A 23,276-nucleotide genomic window follows, 5' to 3' on the forward strand; every position below is an offset into this window, starting at 1 on the left:
GGTGATGGCACTTTGACAGTGACGTGCACTAACGCGCTTCATAACCATTTGAATATGACCGCCAGGCCGCATTCGATAAACAGCGGAATAAATTATCATTTCACTCACAATCGCGTGGGAAAGATGTAGCCTTTCCATGAAAAGAACGCGACTGTGGCACAGCCGAAAGTGTTAATATTTCTTATTATACATTAGTGTCCATAACTAGTAATCCATTGTCTCCGTGCCGGCCGGAGTGGCCGAGCGGTTCTAGGCACTTCAGTCGGGAACCGCGCGACGGATACGGTCGCAGGTTCGAATCCCGCCTCGGGCATGGATGTGTGTGATGTCCTTAGGTTAATTAGGTTTAAGTAGTTCTAAGTTCTAGGGAACTGATGACCTCAGATGTTAAGTCCCATAGTGCTCAAAGCCATTTGAACCATTGTCTCCGTCTGTAGGTAAACAGATTCAATTCTCATTAGCTACCTTCACTAAGAATTTTGCATACGACAAAAAATAGAATTCATAATATAGTACATTAATGTGCTCCATCTCGAAGTTCACTACAGTAAATAGAGTACGCCGTTTACCAAAATTTGTTAATAGACTGAGGTGATAAACGTCATGGGATAGCGATGTGCACATATACAGGCTGTTTCAAAAGTGATGGTCAATATCCAGGGAGCTGACAGGAATGATCATTCGAAACAAAAAAGCCAAGTAAACATGGGCTCTATAACGCATACCTTAAGAGCTATGAGATATTCTTGATCTTCAATGTTGTGAAGCAAACCTCTTCCACTGCAAGCTCTTTGCTCTCCATATTTTGGGAAGTGGTACTACAGACCAAAACAAGAAAAAATAGTCAGTAAACAAGTGCTCTAAATTGCATACCTTAAAAGTTATGAGCACTTGTTCATTAGAAGAGTTCTGTCCAAGGTACCGAAGAGCTTGCAGTAGAAGAGATTTGCTTCACTGTATCGAAGATCAGGAACTGCTCATAGTTCTTAAGATACGTGTTTTAGAGCCCATGTTTTACTTGACTTTTTCGTTTAGAATGATCATTTTTGTCAAATCCCTGAATATTGACCACCACTTGTGAAACACACTGTATAGATGAGGACAGTACCTCGAGCACAAGGCCATTGGCGGAGCTTTTATTTTTTTTATTTTTTTTATTTTTTTGTGGTTTTCGGGCGCACAACTTCAATGGTCATTAGCGCCCTGACTACTCTAAGAATGCACCGCGAGGCACAAGTTGACAACAACAACTAAAAGGGAAAACACAATAAAAGACTGACAGTCATAGGATTAAAAAACATCATCAAATGTCCTTAGCGAGGTTTGTCAAATTGATAAAACAAAGAACACGAGCAGCTGCTCGTGGGTCATCCGCTAAAATGGCATCTAAAGTAGTAGGCAGGTTAAGATCGAGGCGCAGTGTTTTAAGATCGGGACAGGACATTAAAATGTGACGAACCGTCAGCAAGTGCCCACATGGGCAGAACGGCGCCGGCGCAGCCGTCAGCAGATGGCGATGGCTGAACCGGCAGTGTCCAATTCTTAACCTTGCTAAAACGACCTCCTCCCGCCGAGAAGGGCGTGAGGAGGACGTCCAAGCCACGGGAAGAGGTTTTAAGGCCCGAAGCTTGTTGTCGGTAAGTGCAGCCCAATCGGCATGCCACAGCGACACAACGCGCCGACAAATGACCCTGCTAAAATCGGACGAAGGGACACCACAAGAAGCTGTCCGAGGCTGGAGGACCGCAGCCTTGGCCGCGGCATCTGCAGCTTCGTTCCCAGGGATACCGACATGGCCAGGAACCCACATAAAGCTAACCGGCGTACCGACGTCCACCAGCTGCTGAAGAGAGCGTTGGATCTGGTGTACGAAAGGGTGAACCGGGTACGGATCACTGAGGCTCTGGATGGCGCTCAGGGAATCTGAGCAGATGACATAAGCAGAATATCGGTGGCGGCAGATGTACAGAACAGCCTGGTAGAGGGCAAAGAGCTCAGCTGTGAAGACCGAACAATGGCCATGGAGCCGGTATTGGAAACTTTGTGCCCCGACAATAAAGGAACACCCGACCCCGTCATTGGTCTTAGAGCCATCTGTATAAATGAAAGTCATGTTGTTGAACTTCGAACGAAGTTCCAAAAAACGGGAGTGGTAGACCGAACCGGGGGTGACCTCTTTTGGGAGCGAGCTGAGGTCGAGGTGAACGCGGACCTGAGCCTGGAGCCAAGGTGGCGTGCGGCTCTCGCCCACTCGAAAGGTTGCAGGGAGTGAAAAATGAAGGTGTTGAAGGAGGCGACGAAAGCGAACTCCAGGGGGTAGCAAGGCAGAGACATACAACCCGTATTGAAGGTCAAGAGAGTCGTCAAAAAAGGAACGATAAGAAGGATGGTCGGGCATTGACAGTAGCCGACAGGCATACCGACAAAGCAGTATATCGCGCCGGTAGGTGAGTGGCAATTCGCCAGCGTCAGCATGAAGACTCTCTACGGGACTGGTATAAAATGCTCCGATCGCAAGTCGTAAACCCCGATGTTGTATGGAGTTGAGGCGGCGTAAGATGGATGGCCGTGCAGAGGAGTATACGAAGCTCCCATAATCCAGCTTGGAGCGGACGATCGACCGATATAGACGAAGTAGGACGGTTCGATCCGCTCCCCACGACATACCACTGAGAACACGAAGGACATTTAAAGAACGGGTACAACGGGCGGCCAAATATGACACATGTGGAGACCAGCTAAGTTTCCTGTCAAAGGTAAGGCCTAAAAATTTGATTGTCTCCACGAGTGGGAGAGCAACGGGACCGAGTCGTAAGGACGGTGGGAGAAACTCTTTGTAGCGCCAGAAGTTAATACAGACCGTCTTCTCGGCAGAAAAACGGAAGCCATTGGCGACACTCCAGGAGTAAAGACGGTCAAGAGAACGCTGAAGACAGCGCTCCAAGACACGTGGACACTGCACGCTGCAATAGATGGTAAAATCGTCCACGAAAAGGGAGCCTGATACATCAGCTGGGAGGCAATCCATTATTGGATTGATCGCGATGGCGAAGAGAGCGACGCTCAAAACTGAGCCCTGTGGCACCCCATTCTCCTGGCGAAAGGTGTCGGACAGGACAGAACCCACACGTACCCGAAACTGTCGATCCATTAAAAAGGAACGAATAAAAAGAGGGAGGCGACCGCGAAAGCCCCACGTATGTATGGTGCGGAGAATGCCCGCCCTCCAACAGGTGTCGTAAGCCTTCTCCAAATCAAAGAACACAGCCGCGGTCGGGCGCTTCCGCAAGAAGTTATTCATAATGAAGGTCGACAAGGTAACCAGATGGTCAACAGCAGAGCGGCGCCTACGAAATCCACATTGTACATTGGTAAGTAGGCGGCGAGACTCGAGCAGCCAAACCAATCGAGAGTTAACCATTCGCTCCATCACTTTACAGACACAGCTGGTAAGCGAGATGGGTCGATAACTGGAAGGCAAGTGCTTGTCCTTCCCCGGCTTAGGAATCGGGACAACAATAGACTCGCGCCAGCATGCGGGAACATGTCCCTCAATCCAGATGCGATTGTATGTACGAAGAAGAAAACCTTTACCCGCAGGAGAAAGGTTCTTCAGCATCTGAATATGAATAGAATCAGGCCCTGGAGCGGAGGACCGTGATCGGCCAAGTGCGGTTTCGAGTTCCCGCATGGTGAATGGGGCATTATAACTTTCACAATTCGAGGAGCGGAAGTCACGTGGCCTAGCTTCCTCTGCCTGTTTGCGGGGGAGGAAGGCAGGGTGGTAATGAGCGGAGCTCGAAACCTCGGCGAAAAAGCGGCCGAAGGCATTGGAGACAGCCTCAGGGGCCACAAGGACTTCATTCGCGACCTTCAAGCCAGAAATTGGGGAGTGGACCTTAGTGCCAGATAGCCGGCGCAGGCTACCCCAGACAACAGAAGAAGGAGTAGAACTGTTGAAGGTGCTGGTGAAAGCAGCCCAGCTGGCTTTCTTGCTTTCTTTAATAATACGACGACACTGAGCACGTAATCGTTTATAATTAATACAATTCGCCACTGTAGGGTGGCGTTTAAAGGTGCGTAAAGCACGTCGACGAGCACGTAGAGCGTCCCTACATGCTGCGGTCCACCAGGGGACCGGTACGCGACGTGGAGAAGAAGTAGGGTGAGGGATGGAATATTCAGCAGCAGCGAGAATGACTTCCGTGAGGTGTGCGACCTGACGATCGCAGCATGTGAAGGTTTGATCCTGAAAGGTCGCCCTGGAAGAGAAGAGCCCCCAGTCTGCCTTGGAGATGGTCCAACGAGAGGAGCACGGAGAGGGAGTATGCTGCAGGAGATGGATAACACACGGGAAGTGGTCGCTCGAATATGTATCAGCAAGTGCATACCACTCAAACCGGCGTGCAAGTTGGGGAGTACATATAGAGAGGTCTAAATGGGAATAGGTATGAGATGTGTCCGAAAGAAAAGTAGGGGCGCCAGTATTGAGGCAGACAAGATTGAGCTGGTTGAAAAGGTCTGCTAACAAGGAGCCCCTCGGGCAGGATGCTGGAGAGCCCCAAAGAGGATGGTGGGCATTGAAGTCTCCAGTTAACAAAAATGGTGCAGGTAGCTGAGCAATAAGTTGCGTCATGTCTGCCCTGGTAACGGCAGATGACGATGGAGCGTAAACGGTACAAAAGGAAAACGTAAAAGTGGGGAGAGTAATGCGGATGGCAACTGCCTGCAGGCCGGTGTGCAACGTGATGGGATCGTAGTAAATATCATCCCGGACCAGCAACATAACCCCTCCATGAGCTGGGATACCTACCACAGGGGGTAGGTCAAAACGCACAGAGCTGTAGTGTGCCAAGGCAATTTGATCGCATGGGCGTAGCTTCGTTTCCTGGAGGGCTACGACGAGCGGACGATGCGAGCGGAGCAGCAACTTCAAGTCCTCTCGGTTGGAGCGAACGCTGCGAATATTCCAGTTAATAAGTGCCATCGTAAGAAAAGGAAGATGAGAGAAGGGGTCACCTCGAAGGCCGCTTAGGGCCTGGCTTCGAGCGAGCACTGCCGCCGCTAGCAGGAGGCGGACAGTCATCGTCCATGGGGTCTAGAGGGTCATCGGCCATCTCAGGAGGATGGCCGGGAGGGGGAGCTTCCTCCGCCGGTGAACGGCCAGATGTTCGGCTACCAGCGGTGCGGCCAGGCGAAACGGATGACGGCCTGGGGCGGCAACCGCTGGGTGGCGCAGGAGAAGAAAGGCGCCGCGGCGGAGAAGGAGAACTGTGCTTCCTATGCGCCTTTTTAGAAGGACGTTTGGTGGAAGTACCGGTCGAAGGCTGGGAGGTCGAGGGACGGAGGAAGTCTGCACGGGATGGTTCCTTCTTGAAGGCCCGTGCATCTGACTTCGGGGTCTTCGACTGAGCAGAAGCTGAGGAAGTGGCTGGTGTCTGTGGGGTGATGGGAGGAAGAGGAGACGTCGACCGCGCGACCTTAGCACTGGCCGAACGGACGACCGTGGTGCTGAAGGTCAGATCGCATGTCTGGGTTGCTACCTCCCGGGTAGTCCGAGGAGAGGCGAGGACAGTGCTGTATTTCCCCGCTGGGAGCAGCGTGGGCTTCCTACTAGCCAATAGCTTGCGAGCAGCCGAGGTGGACACTTTCTCTTTGACTCGAATTTCCTGGATACAGCGTTCTTCCTTATAGACAGGACAGTCGCGGGAGGATGCGGCATGGTCACCCTGACAGTTCACACAACGAGGAGACGGAGGTGGACAGTCACCCTCATGGGCATCCCTGCCACAAGTGACACATTTAGCCGCATTGGAACAAGACTGGCGAGTGTGATTGAAACGCTGACACTGGTAGCAGCGCGTAGGTGTCGGGACATAGGGGCGAACAGAAATAACCTCGTAGCCCGCCTTGATGCGCGATGGCAGCTTAACACTATCGAAGGTTAAGAAAAGTGTCCGGGTCGGTACAAGGTCATTGTTGACCTTTTTCATGACCCGATGGACAGCCGTCACGCCCTGCTCAGCGAGGAAAGATTGAAGCTCCTCGTCAGTCAATCCGTCGAGAGAGCTACTATAGACTACACCACGAGACGAATTCAAAGTGCGGTGGGCCTCCACCCGGACAGGGAACGTGTACAAGAGTGTGGCCCGAAGCAGTTTTTGTGCCTGAAAGGCACTCTCAGTTTCTAGTAATAAGGTACCGTTACGCAACCTGGTACAAGATTTGACAGATCCGGCTATGGCATCTACGCCCTTCTGGATAACGAAAGGGTTGACAGAGGAAAAATCCTTTCCGTCCTCAGATCGAGAAACTACGAGGAACTGTGGGGCAGGCGGTAGTATTTTTGTCACTGTTGGCTGGTCACGTTTCCGTTTGTGGGTCGAAGTCGAAAGCGATGGAGTAGAATCCATTGCGGAGGAATCCCCCATGATTGCCAGCGTCTCCGATGGCGCGCTCCTTCCTTGTGGGGACCCTCTCAGAGGGCACTCCCGCCTTAGGTGAATGTTTACACCTCAGGTCACACCTCCCGAGAAACAGACGGAGGGACCAATCGGCATGGTCAGAAGGTATCAGCTCAGGCAATCACCCCTCCCCGGGCCTGGCCTTTACCAGGGGGTACGCGCGTGCCTTACATGTCTACCCAGGGCGGGGACTTACGCGTTACCCCGTCACCGGCTACGCGTGCGAACGCGTGGGTCGGCCTTCAGACACGCACAGGGAGGAAGGAAGAAGAGGAAAGAGAAGAGAGAGGGAGAAAGTGGACAGACTGTCTCAAACGCCGAGGCGGAGACCAGAGAAGGCAAGGAGAAGAAGGCAATGAGAAAGCAAGGAGAAGGGGGCAAGGAGAAGGCAAGGAGAAGAAGGCAATGAGAAGGCAAGGAGAAAAAGGCAATGAGAAGGCAAGGAGGAGTCAAGGGAAAGAGTAAGGAAGACAGTGAAGTGGAGAAGAGCAAAGAAAGGAACCAACAAAAGGAAGGAAGAAACGAGAAGTGAAAAACCAAAAAGACCACGATTATAGGTCGTGAAACCGTCCGTCTCCGGACGCAGGCGCTAACTACCCCCGGGAGGGGGATGGACTCCTTTTAGTCGCCTCTTACGACAGGCAGGAATACCTCGGGCCTATTCTAATCCCCGGACCCGCAGGGGGGGGGGGGGGGGGAGCTTTTATTTGCACTCAAGAGATTCGTGTGAAATGGTGTCCTGTGTGATTATGGCCGCACTACGGGAATTAACAGATATTGAACGCGGAGTGGTAGTTGGAGCTAGACACACGAGACAGTCCATTTCGGAAATCGTTAGGGAATTCAGTATTCCGAGATCCACAGTGTCTAGAGTGTGCTGATAATACCAGATTTCAGGCATTCCCTCTCACTACGGACAACGCAAAGGCTAACGGCATTCGCTTAACGACCGAGAACAGAGGCGTTTGCTTCCCTTTCCTCTCCTGTGTTTCTTTGTGCCACTTTTATTTGCCCCACTATGTACTTGCAAGATGTTAAAATGGCTCTGAGCACTATGGGACTTAACATCAGTCCCTTAGAAGTTAGAACAACTTAAACCTAACAAACCTAAGGACATCACACACATCCATGCCCGAGGCAGGATTCGAACCTGCGCCGTAGCAGTCGCGCGGTTCCGGACTGAAGCGTCTAGAAACGCTCGGCCACGTCGGCCGGCTATGTACTTGCAAGAAAACAGATCCACCCGGGCTAGATTTGGTGATTGCCTATTGCAGGAATTTCCACTGTTGTAAAGGGATTTTCACAACAAACAGGTAATTGTCGTAAAAGAAGCGAAATGAATGATAGAGCCACAGAAGATGACGGGTCCCTTATACCAAGTTGCCCTTAAAATATTCCTCAACAACCAGCGAAATTTTGTCGTAGGAGTTCGAGCTGACCACGTACAGAAAGGATAGTTGTTGAACGGCAATGACGGGCGACAGCTAGGCGAGGCGATGCGAGTGACAGAAAGTAGGAATGCGGTTGACACAGACGCTGTTGTGGCGGGGGGCGGGGGCGTGGTCGCCGCCTGCTGTCTGGTGCCTGCTACTACTGCCGCTGCTGCTGGCACCTCGCCAGCTGAGGCGGCGCCCCCGGAGAAACGCGGCGCGGCGAGCAGTCTGCTGGGCGGCTAGGCTATTTCAGACGGCAGTATCGCGGCAGGCCGGCCTTTATCACGGCCTGGGGTCCCCGACGGCCAGGAACAAGCGCCGCATTGTGCGGACCGCACAAAGGCTCGCCCAGGGAGGAACCGACAGCTTAAGCGGCCGCACCACGCATCCACACCAATTCTCTCTACGCCCCTATTTAGAGGTTCCCTCCACCGCACAGCAATAGCCTGTGCACTTGCGTCGAATACCTAAACTCGCTGATTTTCGTTTGGAACAGCTCGGCCCGAAACAAGTATTACCAATAGCATTTCACAACAGTCGGGTCGAGTTGCTTGCTTTTTAGAACCCATATTACAATGAGGTGACGAAAGTAATGAGATAGCTATATTCGCATATACAGACGGCGGCAGTATCGCGAAGACAAAGTATAAAAGGGCGGTGCTTTGGCGGAGCTATCATTTGCACTCAGGTGATTCATGCGAAAAACGTTCCGATGTGATGAGGGCCGCGCGATGAGAATTAACGGACTTGGACCGTGGCATGGTAGTTGGAGCTAGACGCATGGGACATTCCATTTCGGAAATCGTTAGGGAATTCAATATTCCGAGATTCACAGCGTCAGGGGTATGCTACAATACCATACATCTGGCATTGCGTTTCACCACGGACAACAGAGTTCGCGACGGCTTTCGCTTAACGACCGAGAGCAGCGGCGTTTGCGTAGATTTGTTAGTGCTGACAGTCAAGCAACACTAGGTAAAATAACAGGAGAAATCAATGTGGGACGTATGACGAACGTATCCGTTGGGACAGTGCGGCGAAACTGGGTGTCAATGGGCTATGGCAGCAGAAGATCCATGACAGTGCCTTCGCTGACAGCACGACATCGCCTTTCCTGAGCTCGTCACCATATCGATGGGACCCCAGACGACTAGAAAACCGTGACCTGGTCAGATGAGTGCCGATTTCAGTTGTTAAGAGTTGATGAAGTTCGATGTTCGCTTTGTGGGGCGCTCAACTGCGCGGTCACCATCGCCCGTACAAATTCCCAATCTTTACACAGTCCAATTTCGCCACTTTCACGAATGATGATGAAATAATGAGGACAACACAGTCCCCGGGCGGAGAAAATCCCCCAACTCGGCCGGGAATGGAACCCGCCACTCCGTGATACAGAGGCAGGAACGCTAGTCACTAGACCACGAGCTGCAAACGTAGGAGTTGATGGTACGGTTCGAGTTTAGCGCAGACCCTGCGAAGCGGTGAGCACAAGTTGACAACAAGGCACTGTACAAGCCGGTGGTTGCTCCATAATGGTGAGGGTTGTGTTTACGTAGAATGGACTGGGTAGTCTGGTCCAGCTGAGCGGATCACTGGCTGGAAATGGTTATGTTGGGCTACTCTGAGACCATTTGAAGCCAAACATGGATGGAATTTTTACGGATGACAATGCGCCATGTCATCGAGCACAATTGTACGCGATTTCTCTGTAGAACATTCTGGAGCATTCGAGCGAATGGTTTGGCCACACAGATCGCCCGACATGAATCCGATCGGACATTTATGGGACTTAATCCAGGCGTCAGTTCATGCAACAAATCCTGCACCAGTAACACTTTTGCAATTATGGATGGCTACAGAGAGCACTTCCAACGACTTCTTGAGTACACGCCACGTACACTACTATAGGAAAAAGGAGATCCGACACGATATTAGCAGGTGCCCGATGATTTTTGTCCCCTCAGTGTCAACGATACGAATCCTCAAAGCTGTACGTGAACGGCGCGGTCCTGTCGTTAGCGACGTAGGCCCGCGGTATCGGTGGAAGCAGGTTCGAGTCCTGCTATATGGTATTTTTTTTGTATTTTCGCATTTGGAACAGATTCTTGTTCTTTGTCATTCATATAATAGAAGTATGTTCTGCAATACTGAATATTATTTACGTTCAAGAGCGTACTCTCTCAGGAATAAATTTCTTCTACTTCATGACTTCAGTCTCATTAAAAAACGAAAGATTGAAGTCCTGCAATTGAATTCACCACCAGTGATATCTGTATTCTAGCTTCTTATGAATACTTTCTTGTTTATTAGCACTGTGTCGCGATTTCTGACGGTGTATGGTTCGATCACCCATTCTAACCTCCTCGATTGTGCATTTTGTTCACCTATTATTCTTGCAGCCTTTCTTCAATTCCAACTTCACGGGAGCGATATACAAGGAAGGACAGACAAACAAATTTCTCCTTGAAAACCAATTTTTGGAATTATTTGCTCTGTAAGTTTTCGCAGTACACAAAGAGCCAGTTTTTGAGTGTCCTGCAGTTTCTGGGACACGCAAATTGTATCTTTTTCTGTTGACAATGCCCTTCTTAGAACCGCATGGGCGTACGCTTCTAGTCTTCAGTTCCCTAGTTTGCAGCTTAAGCATATCATAGTGAACTGTCATCGTAACAACAATCTGATGCTAGACCCTACTTTCTGCTTACGTTTATCTAGCCCGATTAGTGCTACGTAATCTGTGTGGTTTGTCAGTTATTTTCGAGAAAATACTTCTCGCTACTGCATTCGCGGAGACAACTATTCAATACACTGACTGCTGCAAACTACAAAAAAGTTTTCGATGAATCTTGACAATACGTGAATATTGCAGAAGCAGAAGCCAGCAACACTAAAGTACTGAAAAAAATGGACCAAGTTTTATTTCCCACCTCTTTATCACAAAAATAGTTGCAGTAACAAAATAAATCATCCCGTGAATGATTTGCTGACAAATTGTTCCCGCAATGTTCCTCATGTAAACCCTCTGCTTTAATCACGTCTGTCACAGTACACGCAAAACACCGCTGGACTGCACGCAGCCTCATCTGAAACGAAGCAATCCCACTGAGCTCGCAACCCTCAAGTGGGATTGGTTTTTCTCGTTTCGGACCCAGATATTCCTAGTGAACACGCTAGCCTCTCCTCGCTGCTGCAGATTGCAAGGAACCGAAGACAAGTCTACATCAGTGCGTGAAATTGCATGCCATGCTGCACAAAGACCGCCGATAGAAGCCGAAGAATTCAGTCAGTGACACATGGGCTGTCAAGCTGTGCACTTCACAACTCCCACAGTGCGCTGACAACACGATTTCGAGAAGAAAGGAGGCAGTATATGGAAACGTGGTGCGAAAAATATGGGAGATTTTAATTGAAAATTATCAAATAAAGCCATGTTTTTGACTTCAGAAGCAAAAGTTATTATATCAGGAATAAACACAGGAAGAACCTTAAGGAAATGTAACTCATCCACGAAGGAAGTGACTTATAAGGCGGTTGTTCGACCGATTTTTGAGTACTCTCGAACTATCTGGGGTCCGTAACAGGAAGGACTGACAGGAGAGGTAGATAAGATCCATCGAATAACGGCGCGTTTCGTTACAGGATCTTTCAGCCGGCGCGAGAGCGTTAAGGAGATGCTCAAAAAAGTCAGTTGGCAGACGTTACAACAGAGGCGTTGTGGATCATGGAGAAGTTTACTACTGAAATCTCGAGAGATCAATACCCGGAAAGAATCGGACAACATATTACTTCACTCCATACACGCGTCGCATAATGAGCACGAAGGGAAAATTCGAGATATTAGAGCCAACACAGAGGCTTACCGACAATCATTCTTCCCACGCACTAATCGCGAGTGGAAGAGGGTTGGAGGGCTCAGTTAGTGGTAGATAAGTACCCTCCGTCACACACCATCAGGTGGCTTGCGGCGCACGATGTAGATGTAGATTAACAAAATCCTCCAAATAGCTTTAGTGTGTTATACAGCAGTTACATATGTAGAACTCCTAATTTTTACTGCTGCTGCATACAACACAACCTCTTGTCTCACAACAAAGACAACAGGAACTGTTTATGATTGTTTCTAGCGCTCACTCCTTCACAGGACTCTAAAATCACTCACTAGACTGAAACATCAACCAGGAAACATCGTTTATTCCTAAGTTCATTATCCTTCAGGCACAATACTTTCCGGTGCAGGTTTTTGACTGACTTTGATCCACGTTTGACATGGAATCTTACAGTCGCGGAAAACTTCTAGGAAAAAGAAATTACTTTTCCTTCCAAATTACACTCGCTCATCCTTATTTAACTTCGAAGCGAATATTCGCCTTCTAAAAAGACATTCCTTCTCTCGGGACGTCTGCTCATCATTTTTTTACTCCCGTAATGACTGGTCTCTTCTCTTCGTGTTGCCCACTGTAACGGCGCATAATGAAGCGGCCGCAGAGAAAATAAGAACTGCTCTTTTCCTTTTACCGCTTTACGCCAGGAGAGCAGTTTCTCTGTGAGTGCAGGGCTGACGTGTGCTTTGTGGAGATCTAACGAAGCGTGACTTCTCCCGTTCGCCTTAGCGCACGCTTTGTCACACTTTAAGGAACGTTTAAACGTGTGTTAAAGTCAGTGGCGGTGAAGGTAGCTACAAAGCCGAGCAGAGCATACGCTGTACCTCTGATGTGTCGCCTGTTTGCATGCATCCGTCTTCTAGGTTTCTAGGTTTTTTTCCTCTGGTAAAGCGTGTGGTGCGCTCAGTACCACTAGTGACGTTTTATCACAACAGAGTGAAAAACATTATGGCGAAGCATGGGTCTGTTGATCAGTCCATACGATTCTCATCTCTGTCCGACTCTCCATTTCATAATTTACCTTTCAGTATCAACGCTGCGTCACTGACCATATAAGACTCCACATACTGCGCCCGGAATACGTTAAACAATAATAATAAACGATTTATACACTATGTGATCAAAAGTATCCGGACACCTGGCTGCCTCCCGCCGGAGGTTCGAGTCTGCCCTCGGTCGTGTGTGTGTGTGTGTGTGTGTGTGTGTGTGTGTGTGTGTGTGTGTGTGTGTGTGTGTGTGTATGTGTGTGCGTGTGTGTGTGTGTGGTGTTCTTAGCATAAGTTACTTGAAGCAGTGTGTAAGCCTAGGGACCGATGACCTAAGCAGTTTGGTCCCTTAGGAATTCACACACATTTGAACACCTGGCTGAAAATGACTTGCAAGTTCATGGCGTCCTCCACTGGTAATGGTAGCCTTGATGACAGCTTACACTCTCGCAGGCATACGTTGAATCAGGTGCTGGAAAGTTTCTTGGGGAATGGCAGCCCGTTCTTCAACGAGTGCAGCACTGAGGAGAGGCGTCGATGGCGGTCGGTGAGGCCTGGCAAGAAGTCGGCGTTCCAAAACATCCCAAAGGTGTTCTATAAGATTCAGGTCAGGACTCTGTGGAGGCCAGTCCACTACAGGGATCTTATTGCCGTGTAACCACTTTGCCACAGGCCATGCATTATGAACATATGCTTGATCGTGTTGAAAGATGCAATCGCCATCCCCGAATTGCTCTTCAACAGTGGGAAGCGAGAAGGTGCTTAAAACATCAATGTAAACCTGTACTGTGATAGTGCCACGCAACACAACAAGGGGTGACAGCCCCCTCCAGGAAAAACACGACCACACCATGAAACCACCGCCTCCGAATTTTACTGTTGGCACTACACACGCTGGCAGATAACGTTCACCGGGCATTCGGCATACCCACACCCTGCCATCGGATCGCCACATTGTGTACACTGATTCGTCACTCCAGACAACGTTTTTCGACTGTTCAGTCGTCCAACGTTTATGCTCGTTACACCAAGTGAGGCGTCGTTTGGCATTTACTGCGTGATATGTGGCTCATGAGCAGTCGCTCGACCATGAAACTCAAGTTTTCGCACCTCCCGCCTAAGTGTCATAGTTCTTGCAGTGGATCCTGATGCAGTTTGGAATTCCTGTGTGATGGTCTGGATAGATGTCTGCCTATTTCACACTACGACCCTCTTGAATTGTCGGCGGTCTCTGTCAGTGAACAGACGAGGTCGGCCTGTACGCTTTTGTGCTGTAAGTGCACCTTCACGTTTCCACTTTACTATCACATCGGAAACAGTTGTCCTACGGATGTTTACGAGTGTGGAAATATCGCGTACAGACGTATGACACAAGTGACACCCAATCACCTGACCACGTGCGAAGTCCGTGAGTCGGCGGAGCGCCGCATTCTGTCGCTGATGTGGAGTACCTGGCAGCACAATGTACCTAATATGAAAAACGAATGGTTTTCGGGGTGTCCGTATACTTTTGTCCACATAGTATATATATTAAGTTTTTTAAAAAACATATGTAAGAGTGTGTGTGTGTGTGTGTGTGTGTGTGTGTGTGTGTCGCTCTGAAACTCCTGGAGTACTTTCCACCAAAGATATATAGCTTAGTGCCAGAATAGAACGTAGGATAACACACGGTTAACTCACGTATCTGTACGGGTGAGCGCGGAAATGCCTTCACACGTAAGCACAACTCTGGATCGTCCGTACCAACTTGTAGGAGTCCTCTCCCACACACGTGTCAATTACGCAATTAAAGTGCATTCCCATTTATTGTTGTTTACTTATTCGGTTTATTTTGCATCATTACATCCAGATGAGATGTATCTGCAATAACGCGCAGCAGTGTGGTGGCTGCAGACAGCACTGTGCACGTTTCGCACGCGCACACATGCCGGCTCGCTTTCGCGCCTCTCCGCTCGTCGCATGTACCAAGTGCGTGAACATGAAATGGCAGAGGCCACAGTACTAATTCTTAGAGTGCTAGAGTCAATATAATGGTGCTCGGTGTAATTTATGCTTTAAAGAATGTTCGCGTTACAAATTGCTACGTGAAAATAAACAAAGAAATTTACTAGTTAAAGTGCTGATCGCTGTCACTCGTACCCTAACACATTGTGATTGGTGCCCATCCTCTCACCTGACGGCATGGCTTCCTGTAAAACTTGGACTACAGTACATCTATTCACAGTTGTTACCCACTGCTACCGTGAGGAAGAAACAACAAAGAGTAGTGGCAGCTATCCGACCTCAATCAGACTTGGTGTGTGCTATATGTAGTGTATCAAAACTACGTATACATATTTATAGTGTGTCTGGAATAAAGAAAACAAGCGCTTTCCCCCAGGGTGACATGACGGTTTCGACGCTGGTGATGTTCAGAAACGACGTTCACACTGCCGTTTGATGAGTATTGTGTTAGAAGCGTTACTGGTCTCGTATAAGCTGCAGCCATTATTAGGGAAACGAAGCATCTGCCGTACGAGACAGCGATGGACACTGCGGGAGAGCTGACTGACTCTTTAGCTGAGGCTCCAGCCATTATTTGTGAAACACATGGGCTTTGGGGCGCGTTGGGCAATCATTAGCACGCAAATGCCAAATATGCATTAATGTGAACGGACGACATATTCAGCAATATCCGTAAAACAATATTCATCACACGGCAGTATGAACACCGTATCCGAACATCACTAGCGTCGAAATTTTCGGAATTCTCTCTGCCCGGGCATTGGATGTGTGTGTTGACTGATCATTTCATCACCATTCGTGCAAGTGGCTAAATTTGACTGTGTAAAGATTGGAACTTTGTACGGGCGCTGATGACCGCGAAGTTGAGCGCCCCATAAACCAATCATCATCATCATCATCATCATCATCATCATCATCATAGAAATCCTCATGGATTCTGAGGTGGAATGGTGCATCTGTGACATTTTCATCGCAAAAACTGTATCTCTTTATCTCCTATAAAACCTCTAAAAGTCTGTATACTACATATTTCGAAATTCAGCACACAGAAAACAAAATTTGCTACGAGTCACGCGTATATATTCATTTCCAATGTATTCACATCACCAAACCAAGAAACCAAACATTTTTGTAACGACAAAAACGTCTGTTTGCCATGGAAAATTTGTCACAGCACTCCGGCGAAACGTGGTGGAACGTCCCCTTGCTAGGATTCGGGCTTGAATCCGTCGTGGCATACCATCGACGAGATCATCAAACATGCCCTGGTCCAAATTGTCCCACTCTTCAAAGGCGATTCTGTGTAAGTCGCGCACAGCATGTGGTCGTTGTTGACGTGAGGAAACAGGCAAGCCAAGCCGTTTTGGTGCCCACAGCATGCCGAACGAACGTGTTCACGAGAATAGGACGATTAGTACGCGAGTTACCATCCCTCACGATGTGATCCGGCCCCACTACAGAATCCCGTCCCTGTACCGTGGAGCAGTAATAGCAGCAAGATTATTTTCAACAACTACGAGAGGTGTACGGCGAACCAACGTAATCCCTCCCCAGAATATCACTCCACCACCACCATGCTGCACATGTGGAACAAACAGTTGGAGGCGTTCGATATTACCGGACTGTCTCGAAACAGCTTGTCTGTGGGTATCAGGGTGCAAACACATCCCAGTTTCGTCCGTAAAGGCCGGCCGAAGTGGTCGTGCGGTTAAAGCCGCTGCAGTCTGGAACCGCAAGACCGCTACGGTCGCAGGTTCGAATCCTGCCTCGGGCATGGATGTTTGTGATGTCCTTAGGTTAGTTAGGTTTAACTAGTTCTAAGTTCTAGGGGACTAATGACCTCAGCAGTTGAGTCCCATAGTGCTCAGAGCCATTTGAACCATTCGTCCGTAAAAGACACCGAGCCCGTGCAGCGCAAGTCCTTTTCACAGCACTCCGGAGAAACGTGGTGGAACTTCTCCTTGCTAGCATTAACTGGAACGGATTCCATGTCTACTCCACGTCACTTTGACTCCGGTGTACATGTCGAGCAACTTCCCTGGTTGACAGCAGGTAACGTGATGATGCCGAACCGATCTCTGGTCGCGGCTGCCCTTCGTGGCATGGTGCGTGTTCACTCAGCTGTGCCACAGACGCCTCTACCGCGTCCCTACTGCTGATTTAGTTTCAACTGAAATGCTGCAATCTATTCAGTGCAGCGTTCTACCCGTAGGTAACAATCGTGTTAACTGTATGTAGGTTTACAAACGAAGTAAGGGGTAGCCTTCCAATCGGTATATCTGTACAACATAATGGGGTGATACAAAACTATGTTTATATACAAGGTGATTCAGTTGCCCCCATCCATGGGTTTTATACAACCGGCAACGCTTTCAAATATTGGTTCAAATGGCTCTGAGCACTATGCGACTCAACATCTGAGGTCATCAGTCCCTAGAACTTAGAACTACTTAAACCTAACTAACCTAAGGACATCACACACATCCATGCCCGAGGCAGGATTCGAACCTGTGACCGTAGCGCTTCAAACATTACAGGAAGGATTTACGTATTTCCTCACTCACTATGCACAAACTGTTACTCTTACAGAAAAAATGAACAGGACCATTTTGTAGAAAATTTAATGTAGTTAAATTTTGTACTGGAATACGTTTTCGCTAGAGGCTATACTTTTCGAATTATTAAATAAAAACGTACGAGAAAGACCTTCAAATGCATTTTTCTTGATTAACTCGAAAACTTTGACGTCTACCGAAGTCGTATCCAAAAACAAAATTTAACTACGTTAAACTACGTGCAAAAACGGTCCTGTTCATTTTTTCCTGTAGGAGTAATGGTTTGAACGTAGCAAGCGAGAGAATATGAAAATATCGCACATGAGTTTTGAAGACAGTGCGTGGTGCATAAAACCTATCGGTAGAGGCAGCTGGGTCAGCCTTTATATACAAGGCGTCCCAGGAGGATTGGTCAACATTCAGGGATGACAGTAACTATCATTCGAAGCATAAAAGTACTTCAACATGGGCTGTAAAATACGTACTTTAATAGTTATGACCACTTCATCATCTTCGATGCTGTAATAATAGTAAATTTTTCAATTAGACGCCACCTCGGGGACTTGGGTGCACCTAAACTATCCCAGTTATCCTGCAGGAGAAAAGGAAACTACAGTTTAACGGGAAATCCGAACCACGTGTAATTTCTGGTGATTCCTCACATCTTTGAGAGGAGAAGGCTAGTTTAAAATGGAGACTGAAAAATCCAAGGTTCGATCGGGATTCGATCACGCGAACCCTCGGTTTCCAGTCAAGCGCTTTACCACTTTTCCTCCGTCATTGTTCTGGTCTCTGCCGACGTCACATGATAATACTCCGAGTTCACCGTTGAATACTTCACTCGTTTTTTTTTTTTTTTTTTATTACAGAGGGTGGCCAGCCCTCTGACGGAATACGCTAAGCTATAGTGCCGGCTTACTACTAGACCAACACAGCCGACTTCCGACACTATGAAACAAATCTTTTGTACTGCAAGCTCTTCCTTTTCCATGTTCTGGGAGGAGGTAGTATGGACGAAAATAAGAAAAAAAATTTCTAGTAAACATGGGCTCTGGAATGCTTACCTTAAGATCTACGGGGACTTGGTTGATAGACGAGATTGATAGACGAGACATAGTTCAAAAGAGCGAAGATAAAGAAATGCTCATAGCTCTTTCGGTATGCACTTTAGAGCTCATATATACCGGCCATTTTTCTGGTCTTGTTCATACTGCCTTCTCCCAGAGTAGGGAAAGCAAAGAGTTTGTAGTAGAAGAGATTTGTTCACAGTATCGAAGATGAAAGAGTGCTTATAGCTCTTAAGGTTTGCATTTTAGAGACAAAGTTGACTACAGCTTTATATATATGGAAAAATATTCTGTAGTCGTAAGACAGCCCTAGGACCTTCCATTGGTTGTGTCAATGGAAAGTGATATGCAAGAATAATTGAAAACAAAATATAGTCGTGTAGAATTTTCGAAATCGCTACGCTGATAGGTGACAGACGCGACAACTTTTAACCCCTTAAAGGAGGGGAGGCGTTAGGAAGGGGTGGCACGGGAAACTCAACTAAGGAATGAGAGAAGCAGTCAGTGTGAAGACTGAACATTTTCAAGGCCACCACTGGAAAGATGTGTGGTGTCTTGGTCAGTCGACAGCTTGGCCTGTCTCACTGTCTGTATTCTCAATCATATTCAGAATGTTGTGGTGGCTGAATGGTTAGTTCGACTTGAATAAGGCAGCTGACCACGTATTGGCTGAAAAGGGTAAAAAGAGATAGTTTCTTTATTTCTCGAAGAAAGCGATTCCGACTGCTTTCTTCGGTAGTAACAGCACGCTCCTGCAGTCTTAGAGCGGCCCCATAGCAGCAGTCCATTGCTGATGAAGCTTTGAAGTAATGCGTGGTCGGCTGTTAATCGATACCGTTCTGTTACAATGTTTTTTAGTTCCCTCAGAAGGTAGAGGAATCGTAAAAGCGCGACGCATACCTGCACAACGTGCTCTTTCCAGGTTTATGACATGTCGATAAAAATTCCCAGAAGCTTCTCTCAGCCTTGTAATGAAACTGGTCTGGCTACCTCTTGTTCTACGTACCAAGTGTAATTTCCGATACAAGTTGTGTTATCATGCAATTTGCGATACCCTTTTTTTAACTGTCATAAATTTTGTAAATATTACTTATAAAAAGTTGTCTTGATTTTTTTAATGAATATAAATGTCAGAGAGGAACGTAAGCATGGAGAAATTTAATAATCTTTGAGCAATGTGTTGTTATCTTTGAATTTAACAATCTGTGGACTATCAGTGGATAAGCTAGGCGTGTTGCTGTGGAGTAGTTTGCCGAGAGAAGTTGTCTATGGCCGCGTGCGGTCAAAGTTGGGCGAATGTTGCCCAATATGTCTAATTAGCAATGCTCAGAAGTATATTTTTATAGCTGTGAACGACAAAGAAAATGTGTTACTTAAAATTTGTGAAATGATGTCGAGAATATATCAAGAAAGTGGAAACTGAAAAATTTTTAATTTTTTTGATTAGAGTTGATACAAGAAGGTCAAACCCGTGAACTCCTGCAAACCCAAGTTTTTTGTCGACATTCTGCAGGAAATCGAGAAAGAAGATCCCTAGACATGCGCCACGAGAAATGACGACGAAGAATTTTACCAGATAAGTAACAATTACTTTGATCAATCACCAATTCTGAACTTTCCACCTGTTTGCTCAGTGTGCTGTTACGAACGACGAGGTATACGTCCTGAATATCAGCAGAGACAGAAGTTAAATAATTTGAATCAGAAATTATAGGGTGGGGTGTCAGAGCATACATAGATCGCTGCCATACGTGCAATGTCCTTAATAAAATTAAAATCAATAAACTTTATCTTTGCTAAGCTGGCAAGTTTGCTTTATTGTGTAATAGCGAGACTAATACCACGGCAGTATTAATGTGATTAAGAAGAGATGTGGCAGCTGCCTATGAGTGCATTCTGCACGAGTTACAATCTGTCAGGATTTGGCAGAGAGGTTACTACTTGCAGGCAGTCTCATCTTTCTGGGAAAGAATGTGGGAGCAAGCGGCCGTGGATTTGTGGAAGAAGGCGGCTCCGTGAAACAAAGAGCGTTCCCAGCGGCTTCGCTGCGTCATGCGGCTGGGTCACGCGAGCTCAGAAATGTACGCGAGCGTCCCAGTACGTCTGCAGTAGGCAAGTGAAGCGGGAAAAATAGAGCACTGCGCCAGCTACTGCTGCTGAGAGCACTTGGAGCTACAGCCGCTCCCAGTCGCCTCGTTCGCGACGTACAGTACGTTACAATCACAACGTTCAGCAACCCACCGGAGGGAGAAACCTACTTCTCCGACTGGTCTCAGCTGCAAAGCTCCAAGAGTTAATGACCCGTAGAGCGCATCAAAACCACTTGTCACACTTCGCGTGCGTGAATACAAACAGCAAAATGGGCTAATTTAAATGCATTAACTTTACGACAGCGTGTTAGACCATTGTACTTACAGTTGCCGGAGTTGTGTATCGCCTTGATCGCTTTCTTCATCTTCGTCAGGCCATCGCGGTCAAAGTCCAGCGTCTGAAACAGAAAATTTGAAATCAGTGCAACTGTGGTCGCAACTACACTTTTAGGTACGTTGCTCGAGCCCTTTGTCTTTTTCCTTCACTAGGTTTCAGTGCAGCAGAAGTAACACAAACATTTTAATAGCCGAAACAATACCGAAAATTAGCATAATACAGCGAGGCCACTCAAAGCGCTAGCTGTTCCCGACCATGCGTTGTTCTGGCTCACTGTGGTTAAATGGAAAAGAAAAGAAAGAGAAAGCACGTTTCAAAAAAATGGCTCTGAGAACTATGGGACTTAACTGCTAGTCCCCTAAGACTTAGAACTACTTAAACCTAACTAACCTAAGGACAGCACACACATCCATGCCCAAGGCAGGATTCGAACCTGCGACCGTAGCGGTCGCGCGGTTCCAGACTGTAGCACCTAGAACCGCTCGGCCACCCCGACCGGCAAAGCACGTTTCGAATATGTATTGCATATGTTCTTATCTCCTTCTGCTCGCTTTTTCTGTCCACTTCCTCCTCCCTCTTTCTTTTGTCCATCTCCTCCTTCTGCCCTCCCTCTCTCTGGCCATCTCTTCCTTTCTTTTTTCCATGTCCATTTCCTCTCACCCCTCTATCCATCTCCTGTTCCCCCTCTCTCACCTTGAACCTTGTTTTGTTTATTACTATCGCAAATTCAGATTTTCTAGGGGCATTCTAATCATAAGCCGATAAGTCATAAATTCAACTTCTCTGTTTGCTAACACTAAAGTAAATCGGTCAAGTACTTTGAGATCTTTGGTAACCCCGCAGACAGAGATTACATCACCGCAATCTCTGTTGACAGCATCGAGTCTTACCTACGTTAGCATTACAGTTTTTGCCACCCATAACCAACTACATGCACCCACCGCTACCGAAACACTATTGCGCACAATACGAGACTTAAGGCTGTTTCCATGCATAAATGCCATTGCTCTGCAGTGAACAGTTGTGGTTACAAAGTGAAATATACGGACACACGACCCACTTCCGACAAAGAGCACCGCAATAAGGTAGATGTTACCTTCATACAACTAAGTGATGGAGTGACTGCTTTTTATGTTCGACGAGATTAAATCACGGTCCCAGGCTAGTGCGATAGAGCTGCTCTTCTTCCCTACACACACAAACGATCTGACAGATACGCCGATGACTAGTGGGTGAGCGTACGAGGTATCAGTGTAGACGAACAGAGTATAGCTGTGTATAAGCACAGTAACAACTCCTGTAACACTATTAATCGACCAAAGAATGCTTATTCGTGAGTTCTTATTTATTTACGCCACGGATGGAATCAACCGAAACTCGGGAGCAGCAAAAGTACATACTGGATGGACAAGTAAATTACGTACCCCCAGCCCCCCACCGCCTATGTTTCTTGCTTCCTCCACGTCTCGTCTCCGTGCAGTCCTCAATCGACAGAAATCGGGAAAATTTGAAGCCTTACTTCAGACAGCATACTTGTATTTGCTTCGGCACCCGCACGCCGACCTTTGAGATTACACAATACCGTAACAAAGTATCTGCAAAAGCTCCACTGTTGAACATGTGGGAACTGTGCAGGCGCATCTGTGTGAGCTAAGTGCACAGCTGCTGCACAAAACACGTTAGCGATTGACTGCTGTTCGGTAGGAGTCACTTCTTCAGGATGCTGCAGAAATTAGACTGCGACAACAGCGTGGTTTACTGTCGTGGGGAGAGCGAAAGGCTGCTTCTTGTGGGCGGAAGATAGGAACACGACCGGTATGAGAACTCACGCGCCTCTCCCACTTAATTCTTAAACCATTTCTCTTTCTTGATTTTTTTCCGGCCAGTTTTTTCACCCAGTCTGTGCCTGCACCCTTGGCAGTGGGGCTACTTCGGCACGCCGTGGGTACAGCTCTGATTGCTACCAACGTACGTCTAGCTAACGCCTGCGAGAATAAGATAAGAAAACGAAACTTCCTGGCAGATCAAAACTGTGTGCCGGACCGATAATCGAACTCGGGACGTTTGCCTTTCGCGGGCAAGTGCTCTACTGAAAAACACTGTGTGCGCTAAAATACACTGACCAGAAAAAATGCAACACCAAAAAATAATTAATGTGGAGTAATGAAATTTTGGGAATACATTTGTCTAGCTGATTTGTGTAAAGGATTAACATTGCAAGATCACAAGTTGATAAAAGAGCGAGATAAGCAATTGCAAATGTAAAATGCTGTTACGTTAACAACCGGTGTAACCGCCAGACTGTTGAATGCAAGCATACAAGGGTGCATGCATTGTGGTGTACAAGTGCCGGGGTTTGTGAAATGGAGTTCCATGCCTGCTGCACTTGCCGTTCAATACAGAGAGCGTTAATGCTGGAAGTGGATAACGCTGGAGTTGTCGTCCGATGATGTCCCATA

General features: G+C 47.6%; 1 protein-coding gene across 6 annotated transcripts in view; it reads right to left on the reverse strand.

Annotated features, from left to right (window-relative positions):
* LOC126201359 (arfGAP with SH3 domain, ANK repeat and PH domain-containing protein) overlaps positions 1 to 20,874 on the reverse strand; it is a 315,685-nt gene extending 294,811 nt beyond the window's left edge. For all 6 annotated transcript variants that reach the window (XM_049936784.1, XM_049936782.1, XM_049936783.1 and 3 more), the window contains exon 1: positions 20,806 to 20,874. In XM_049936784.1, coding sequence (XP_049792741.1) covers positions 20,806 to 20,845 — 40 coding nt within the window. In that variant the 5' untranslated portion in view covers positions 20,846 to 20,874. The remainder of the gene's footprint in view (positions 1 to 20,805) is intronic.
* Positions 20,875 to 23,276: the final 2,402 nt, after the last annotated feature.

This window comes from Schistocerca nitens, chromosome 1 (assembly GCF_023898315.1).
Source record: "Schistocerca nitens isolate TAMUIC-IGC-003100 chromosome 1, iqSchNite1.1, whole genome shotgun sequence".
Classification (NCBI taxonomy): Eukaryota; Metazoa; Arthropoda; class Insecta; order Orthoptera; family Acrididae; genus Schistocerca; species Schistocerca nitens.